This window comes from Helianthus annuus, chromosome 6, assembly GCF_002127325.2.
Source record: "Helianthus annuus cultivar XRQ/B chromosome 6, HanXRQr2.0-SUNRISE, whole genome shotgun sequence".
Lineage (NCBI taxonomy): Eukaryota > Viridiplantae > Streptophyta > Magnoliopsida > Asterales > Asteraceae > Helianthus > Helianthus annuus.
The window spans coordinates 2,224,844-2,234,304 of NC_035438.2; the positions used below are offsets into that span (position 1 = coordinate 2,224,844).

At 35.9% G+C, this 9,461-nt stretch overlaps 1 protein-coding gene across 1 annotated transcript; it reads right to left on the reverse strand.

Annotated features, from left to right (window-relative positions):
• Nucleotides 1-793: 793 nt before the first annotated feature.
• On the reverse strand, nucleotides 794-9,159 carry LOC110864335 (kinesin-like protein KIN-UA). The gene is made up of 18 exons (XM_022113382.2): nucleotides 8,776-9,159; nucleotides 7,944-8,044; nucleotides 7,739-7,861; nucleotides 7,471-7,644; nucleotides 7,158-7,379; nucleotides 6,428-6,572; nucleotides 6,167-6,316; nucleotides 5,973-6,061; nucleotides 5,308-5,511; nucleotides 4,997-5,218; nucleotides 4,414-4,545; nucleotides 4,193-4,334; nucleotides 4,013-4,105; nucleotides 2,893-3,018; nucleotides 2,383-2,508; nucleotides 1,512-1,655; nucleotides 1,297-1,425; nucleotides 794-1,200 (listed from the first exon to the last, which is right to left on the reverse strand). Exons 1-18 carry the CDS (start codon nucleotides 8,948-8,950, stop codon nucleotides 1,037-1,039), a joined length of 2,661 nt encoding a protein of 886 aa, XP_021969074.1. The 5' UTR covers nucleotides 8,951-9,159; the 3' UTR covers nucleotides 794-1,036.
• Between the last annotated feature and the right edge of the window lie 302 nt (nucleotides 9,160-9,461).

Consider the following 9,461-nt stretch of genomic DNA (forward strand, 5'->3'; position numbering starts at 1 on the left):
TACAAGAATAAAAACTTTATGATAGTTTTTTTTGAACGGCAAATGCATAATTGGCGAAGTTTAAACTTGGGACCTTTCCTCTAGAAAACATCTACCTTTACAAAGCAGGGGCGTACCCACCTTTTGACCAAGATGGGCGGACGCACCCCTTAAAAAAATTTCAGTGTTAGTTTCTGGCAAAAATCCCGACCGCACCACTTGAAAAATTTCAGGTACGTCGCAACGTGTCTATTTCCCCCTTTGGCAAGTTCGCCGCAACAGGCGGATCCTACATCGACTTAATTATTATTTTCTACGTTATTTTGCGAGTTAATACGGCGCAACGTGCATGTGTGGTTCAACGTTTTTACGTCTATTTTTTTCCCATTTAACAAGTTTCTTGCAACGCGTTGGTCCTAAATCGACATAGTTACTTTTTATCTGTTATATGTTTCAGTCTTATTTCTTCGCATTAACACGCCGCAACTTCAGTGTTGGTCGCCACTCGCTACTAGCGGTGTGGCATTGATGTTATTTGACATAGTTTTAGGCCCCACCGCAACGGGGTGCTTAACTCTAGTTAATACCAAAAATGATCAAAATCAACATTTGACCAATGATCAAATTGTTGTTTTCCTTTGGTTAAATATAGATTGCATCTCTTAATTAAAGTTGCATTAGCTAAGCCGAGTTGATACACTATCATACTCGAGACCTACTCGATTGTAGAACATGAATCTAACCTTGAAACTCGAGCTCGATTAACGAATTGTCCTTTTGAGCTTTTGACTACACTCAATTATCAACATTCAAACACAACATAAGTCAAAGTTGGTACTATAGTTTAGTTGTTTCTGTCAAGCTTCATCATATAACTCAAATAAAACATTACATAATTACAACTTACCAAAAATAAGGAATATGCATCATCATCATCATCAACCTTAGCTACTACAACCAAACGAAAACCTCCTATTCTCACGAAAAACGATCAAATGGCTAAAAAATCACAAATTAGTTTTCAAATAATCTCAATCTCGTTTCTCCCTCTATCTCTTCAACCAGAGTTTAATCTTAACCGTTTTAACTCGACCTGAAAACTAGGACTTGAAGACAATGTACGCCGCGCAAGAATCCTAATGTCCTCTCTTGAACAATCCCGTGAGATTCGAACAAGCTCCCATAACGCACCCCCGGATATCATGTCTTTAGCATTTACTTCTAAAATCCCAAAAAAATTAATACAATAAGGGACAAGTAAATGGTAGTTGGTTGTTTAACTAACTAACTAACTAACTAAAATCAACAATAAATTACCATGTTGTGCCAGGTGGCAAAGAGCAAGCTCGATATGCCGTCTGATTGGTGAGGCTTCATTGTTCGCGTTCTTTACAATCCACCCAAGTGCACCGTCCTCGATCAAGAGGGACTTCCCGCTTTTAATTCCTTTGATTTGAGAACACCAATTTAACTACATAAGTATGTGGGCCTACGCAAATATATTAAACCTAGCTGACGTTTCAAGAAAATACCTTGAGTGGATGCTCTCGACTCGCATTTTGCAAAATTCGCAATTCCACGTGCCACTTGAGCAAGAACGTCCGGATGTCTACATCTTACCATACTTAACAAGGCCTTAATACCTCCTTCAGCTCTTAACACTAGCTGCAGTTTGTCTGAATTTTTATAAATTATTAGTAACTAGTGGGTTACCACCCGCGCTCCGCAGCAGGTTCGAAACGTGGATAAAAATAAGCAAATCGTGAACGTGACGATTAAAAAATCACATGGAGACGGTATATTTGAATATCAAGAAAAAGTTGTTGTATACGAAAGCCAAGTTATTCGAATAACAATTGCACCAAAACGTATATAAAGATAAATACGACGGCCGCACGTTACAGAAGATCGGTTTAAAAGCCTTAAAAACAACCAGTCGGTCTAAAAACAACGTTACGAAAATTTACGTAGAAACAGAGATAAAAATAACTCGCGTGGAGCGTTAGACATAAAAAACGAAACCCTTAAAAAATCACATAACAGAAATTTCGTTAAAAACTCAAAATGATAATTTTATTAAAGTTCAGGGGTCATAGTAAAAATTGATTAAAAAACGAAAAAAAAAACAACCAACTAAATTGATGGGGGTGTAAACAAAAATTTAACTAAAGTGTAGGGGGGAAAATAAACCAACTAAATTGTAAGGGGGTGTCAACCGAAAGTTAAACTAAAGTAGATAGGATAAAGTTAATTTTATTAAAGTTAAAGGAGTGTGAATAAAACTTTGGCTAAAAAATAAAAATTACTAAAAGACAAAACTGTAGCTAGTGTTCCCAGAATTGTTATATATATTAATTTGAAAAAAGTAACCGTTATGTAAGTAAATTTAAAGTTTGTAATTACCGTTGCCGCAAAGGTTAGCAATGGCTCCAGCCACCATCCGAAGAGTTTGAGGATCATCGGCATTTTGTGCGGTCATTGCGAGCAAACTGATACCCCCTTGAGACATTATAAGCTCCTGGTTGGTTTCTGCAAATGTATTTCATTATTACACTTATGCGATACACATCTTTAGAGTTAATTACTGTTTTCGTCCCTGTAGTTTGTCAAAAATCACTATTTCAGTCCATTAGTTTAAAAATTGCGATTTCAGTCCCTGTGGTTTCACTTTCGTAACCATTTCAGTCCACCTCGTAACCATTTCAGTCCCTGTACTTAACAAAATAATGGATTGAAAAGGTTACGAAAGTGAAACCACAGGGACTGAAATGGTTACGAAAGTGAAACTACAGGGACTGAAATCGCAAATTTTAAACTAATGGACTAAAATAGTGATTTTCGACAAACCACAGGGACGAAAACAGTAATTAACTCACATCTTTAAAACGCAAAAGACGGAAAACAAAAGATTACCGTTCATTGCTAGGTTTGCAATTGCGCCTGCAGCAACTCGATGGATGTTTTCATCATCAGAGCTTGTAAGAAGGTCTAACAAGGATGTAAGACCACCGGCTTCTACAATCTTTTCCTGATTGGTTGCTGCTCAAACACAAAAGATTCAATAATCAGTGTTATGTTTGGATAAACAGATGAACTAAAATTACCAATTTACCTACCCATTATTTTAAGCAAATTATCAGACTTTTATCCCCATTTCACAAAAAGACAGCTTTTTTTATGAGTAAATTACAAAAATCGTCCTTTATGTATGTCACTTATTGCAAATTGTGTCCTTTGTCTTCAATAATTACAGAAAACGTACTTGATGTTTGCAAACCCTTGCAAGTTATGTCCTTTAGCCCTAACCCAGTTAATTTTTGTGGTTAAATCTGAACAAATGGACCCTACATGACGGTATTTTTGTGGTTAAATCTGACCAAATAGACCCCACATGAGAGTAAAATGACCAAAATATCCTCATGTTGGGTCCATTTGGTCAGATTTAACCACAAAAAATTAACTGAGTTAGTGCTAAAGGACATAACTTGCAAGGGTTTGCAAACATCGAGTACGTTTTCTGTAATTATTGAAGATAAAGGACACAATTTGCAATAAGAGACATACATAAAGAACGATTTTTGTAATTTACTCTTTTTTATTACAAAAACATGTTTCGTCAGTTCATCTATCGATTCCTTAGATAACGCACGTAGAACACTCTAAATTTTAATATAATCTAATGAGTAAAGTACACGGATGGTCCCTGTGGTTTACGAAATTTTGGATTTGGTCCCTATCTTTCCGAAAGTACACAGATGGTCCCTGTGGTTTGCACTTTGTAACGCGTTTAGTCCCTAGCTTTTTCCAAAAGTACATGGATGGTCCCTATGGTTTGCACTTTGTGACGCATTTAGTCCCTAACATGCTAAAACCTTCAGATTTGTTGGCTGGGAACTAAATGCGTAGCCAAGTGCAGACCACAAGGACCATCCGTGTACTTTTGGAAAGCAAGGGACAAAATTCAAAATTTTGGTAAACCACAGGGACCATCCGTGTACTTTAATCTAATATTGTAGTTTAAGCATAAGTATACCTTCAGCCGCCAAATTTGCAATAACTTTCACAGCATGGATTCGCACATCAGGGTCTTCCGCTTCAAGTAGTGATAAAATCTTTTGCAATCCAACTGTCACATAACATATTTCATTAACAAACAATATAAAGTATAAACACAAAAATAAAACACTATTCGTAAAGGAAATATAATAATCACCTTGCTCAAATAGTTTTGCCACCGAGCCCTTTTCTTGCTCCCCTGAATGCTTCATCTGCGGTTGCCTAACGGGAGAGATGAGGGAACCCATGTCTACCGTCATTTCTGCACTATGATCACCACTCTCCAGCTGTTTTCTTGTCTAACAAGTAAAAGATATCTAGTCAGACATTTAATAATTAACACATCATATATCATACATCGTCATTAGCATCAAATACCTCATCGGCATCAAAGCTTAACTGCAGTAGCTGATTTTGTAACACAGATATTTCTTCTTCAAGCTTCTCTCTCTGATGAACCTCGTCTTCCAGCATCTTGCGAAGCTTTACGATTTCAGCGTTTCCCGCCACCTGGAAAACCGCAACTTTATATTTTCCGCAGCGATACTAAAAATTACAAGTTTTGTCCTTTATCTTTATACCACTTTTCAAGCGGTGTCCTTTTTAGCGAATGTTGACAGGCGGTGTCCTTTACTAGATATTTTGTTGCAAGTTTAGTCCTTTACACCCAACCCAGTTAAAAAACCCTGTTAATTGTTGACAGGCGGTGTCCTTTACTAGGTATTTTATTGCAAGTTTAGTCCTTTACCTAGGTATTTTGTTGCAAGTTTAATCCTTTACACCCAACAATTAACAGGGTTTTTTTTAACTGGGTTGGGTGTAAAGGACTAAACTTGCAATAAAATACCTACTAAAGGACACCGCCTGTCAAAATTCATTAAAAAGGACACTGCCTGAAAAGTGGTATAAAGATAAAGGACAAAACTTGTAATTATTCCTTATATTAATTACAAAATTGTACCTCTGATCTTTTCCATTGGACTACTTGATTTTGAAGATTTTTAACCTCTTCTTCTGCAGTTTTCCTTAAGCGTGTTTCATTCTCCAGTAACTTCTTAAGTTCGATGAGTTCTTCATTAGGTTTATTACGAAGGCTTTCTTCTTTAATTTTATTTACTGCCAATTGCGCTTCAAGCTTCTTTATCGACTCCATACAGTCTCTTTGATATTTCACTCTTTCCTTCTGTAGATATAACACGTAACAAAATAAGAGAGCTAGTATACGCATTATATCGAAGAGTATAAAAATATTATATTTATTGTGACGACCACCTCCAAAGAATCCGCAAAGCTTTTTTCAGCTTGAGATAATTGTTTCTTCGCTTCAAGTGAGATTTTCTCAATCTCATCTTGATATGTTTTCTGCTGTCTTTCGTGTTGTGCAATGAGAGATTCTACTTGTACGTCAAGCTTTCGGGCTAAACTTTTGTAATCAAACTCTTCCTTTATCTTTAACATATTTTCTACCTTCATAGCCTATTAGAACAATAATTTATTAGTAAAAAGAGTAAAATGCCATTTTCGTCCCTGAGGTTTGGCCACCTTTGCAACTTCCGTCCAAAGGTATGTTCTTTCACATCCGGATCTAAAAGGTTTGAAATCTTGCCATTTTCAGCCGACTCATTAACTCCATCCATTTTTCAATGTCAAGTCAGGGGTATTTCCGTCATTTAATCTTTCCATTTTGAAGTAAATAAACAAAACAAATAGCTAAAATAACGAAATTACCCCTAAGTCAACGTTAAAAAATGGATGGATTTAACGATTCGGATGAAAATGGCAAGATTTCAAACCTTTTGGATCCAGATGCGGAAAAAACAAACTTTTGGACGAAAGTCACAAAACTGGCCAAACCTCAGGGACAAAAATGGCATTTTACTCTAGTAAAAATGATTTAAAATCATTTTAAAAATTCGTATAAATAAGTTTATGCTTACTCTTTGCCCAAACATTATAGTACTTGATGTCTCTCCTCTATGACGAGGAGATGGACCAATGGTTATAACAAGAGAAGTTCTTGCTGTGCCTGCAAAAGTCCTTTTTTTAACATTAGATTGTATCTTTATATATAATAAATAAAGTTAAAACATTATTAACATATGAAGTCACATTTATTGTTGATGAATCTCACCTCCAAACGAATCTCGAAGCAATCTTGTAAGCTTGGAATCACGAACAGGAACATGAGAACTGTTTTCCGCCAATGCATTTATACATTTTCCAAGTGCGCTTAATGAAAGATTTATCGATTTAGCTTCCTCTAAGGTATGTCCTTCACTACCTGGAAAATAACACCAAAAACGAGGAAATCATTTTATATTCGACGTATTTATAAAGGTATCCGTTGTCACATATTTATGGATGTTAAATACACTTAATTTTGGATTGATACCTGACTTATCGATACGCTCAGAACCAGCAAGATCCACGACAATAAGCTTGCCCTTGCGTACAACCGGTGGCTTCATTGTTCTATTCATGTGAGACTTGCTATTAACATTTTCACCAGAAACACCCACAGACTTCTTAACATGCACCTGCAGCATAATGTAGTGTTGGTGATGTTAACTTATTAGTATTTTGAGTTCACAACGAGGTGACAACACCAACCGATTTATTTAGAATATAGAGTAAATTACAAAAAACGTCCTTTATGTATATCACTTATTGCAAACTGTGTCCTTTATCTTCAATAATTACAGAAAACGTACTCGATGTTTGCAACCCTTGCAAGTTATGTCCTTTAGCCCTAACTCAGTTAATTTTTTGTGTTAAATCTGACCAAATGGACCCCACATGAGGGTATTTTGGTCATTTTACTCTCATGTGGGGTCCATTTGGTCAGATTTAACCACAAAAATACCCTCATGTGGGGTCAATTTGGTCAGATTTAACCACAAAAATTAACTGAGTTAGGGTTAAAGGACATAACTTACAAGGGTTTGCAAACATCGAGTACGTTTTCTGTAATTATTGAAGACAAAGGACACAGTTTGCAATAAGTGACATACATAAAGGACGATTTTTGTAATTTACTCTAGAATATATGATGAAAATTTGAAAAGAGTAATGTGAAAAAAGAGTAGCAAAAAAACCAACAGAAAACTAATATGGGATCTCACCATTAAAATGGCATGACTACGAGAAGATTCGGTATTGAGCTTGGTGTTAGTAGCAAACCGATGTGCTTCACCTAACCGTAACAGTTCAACGAAACTTTGTTGGTCCCTAACCTCTATCAAACTAGCACCAGGGAGTGTAATATCTCCAGTTTTTGGATCTTCCATTATACTTAAATTATCATTAGCTGGATCAAGAAGATCTTGGATCATCTCCATGTACAGCTGCAAATATCATTGTATCAATACACAAGTCTTTAATATTAATTAAACCATACATTAAGTGAAAATCATTGTTCCATAATATGACAATAACCTGTATATATGACACGGAGATAGAATCTGTTTCAGCAAATATATCTTCCACTGCACGAACCATGATTCCACGTGCGGAAGTATCTTCATCTCCAAGTTTTCCAAGTGTATAAGTTTTTCCGGTACCGGTTTGTCCATATGCCATAACTGTTCCATTATATCCCTCCAAGACACTCTGCAAAACAAAACAAAATAAAATGATTCATAATTGCATTTTCAAATAATTTCATTTTTGGTTAAATTTACAAGTTAAAGATAGAGTTACAAACCTCCACAACAGGCTTTGCTACAACTTCGTAAACACGCTTTTGCGAAGCGAATTCCGTAAGAACTTCGTCAAATTCAAATGTATCTGAATCCCAGTTATTCCTTCGGAGTTTCAATCTCTTAAGCTGAAATCGCACCAAAAGAATGCAGAAAAACTGAATAACTGTATCAAACAAGCTAAGCACATGACATTAGATTGGATAATACCTCAGGCTGCAGCTCCACACAATCAGCAAAATCAGCATCGGTCGAGAGCTCCTCACTATTTCGCGGTCTTAACCTTACAGCCACTCGAACTCTCCCAGAAACTATCACGTGAAAACAAATATCAAGACAGATAATAAAACAAATGAAGCAAAAAATCATCATGATATGAACAATTATTAGGCAGTACAAAAAAAAAGTAATATCCTACCAAACAAAATTTCAACCCTAGGGGCCAATACTGCCAAAATTAGCCCTAAATTTTGAGCACATAGCCTTTTAGCATTACTAGGTCAACACATTCTCAAAATTCTACAAAAATCACAACCTATCAACCAGAATTAACCGTTAACCTACATCACAAACCTAAATCCACTACAATTCTTCATATTCTTCATAATTACAGATATATACATACACAATTAACACATAACAATAACCAAATCTCGTGTAAGGTCAACACATTCATAAAATTCTACAAAAATTCTAACCTAACAACCAGAATTAACCGTTAAAATACATCATAAACGGAAATCCACAACAATTCTTCATAATTACAGATATATAAATACATACACGATGAGCACATAACAATAACCTAATCAATTCCACAAAATTTTAACTAATTAACCAGAATTAACCGCTAAAATCCATCACAAACCGAAATCCATCACAATTCTTCATAATTACAGATATATACATACACGAAGTACACAGATATATACAATTATACATACAGATACATACATCACGTGTGAACACAGGCGTATAATTAAAACTAAAAACTGCAATTACAGTAACAAAAGTTAGAGAGAGAGAGAGAGAGAGAAAAAACCTCCAGGAGTATCCTTGTGAAGTCCGGCAGCGGAATTAGCGGCGGAACCGGTGCTGTTACGGCGGAGAGATGACGTCACCGACGGTTTAGATTTGTAACCAGAAGAAAAAGATGAAGAAGATGACGTTGAGATTGATTTGGTCTTCACAGAGCCATTTTTGTAATTAGCAGACATATTTTTATTTTTATAAGAAAGAGTTCATGATAATAATAATAGTAAAGGTTCAGGAGTTGTGTTACAGAGAGAGTGAAGGTGTAGAGGAATAGGGGAGTTGAATTTTGAAGCAAAGAGGGTGGGGGTTCGTGGGGGATCATGGTGGGGGTGGGGTCATGGGTTTCTTGCACTTTAATTTCATTTTTTTTTTCTAGCGTAATTATTGGGGTATCAAGAAAGAAGAAAGAAAGTAGTGAAATAAGGCCCTTCAGGTTTTAATCATACGTTAAAAACGACGGACGTTTGGCAACTTCTGAATGGGTAAGTGTTTAACCAGTAAGAGGTTTGAACCATTAAGTGTTGAACCGGTAGGAGGTCGTAACTATTAAGAGCCAGTATAATGCTTAACCGTTCAGTGACAAATGTCTGACCAATTCAAATAAGAGGTCTTAACCATTGAGAATTAGTGTAATGCTTAACCAATTAGAGACAAATGTTTGAATCGTTCAGACATCTGCTCATGAAACAAACA

Coding starts and splice junctions, on each gene's coding strand:
- LOC110864335 (XM_022113382.2), bottom strand. CDS start 8,950: ATGTCTGCTAATTACAAAAATGGCTCTGTGAAGACCAAATCAATCTCA. Junction 7,380..7,470: donor TCTCCGTGTCATATATACAG/GTTATTGTCATA, acceptor TGATATTTGCAG/CTGTACATGGAGATGATCCA. Junction 4,546..4,996: donor TCCAATGGAAAAGATCAGAG/GTACAATTTTGT, acceptor GCGGTTTTCCAG/GTGGCGGGAAACGCTGAAAT.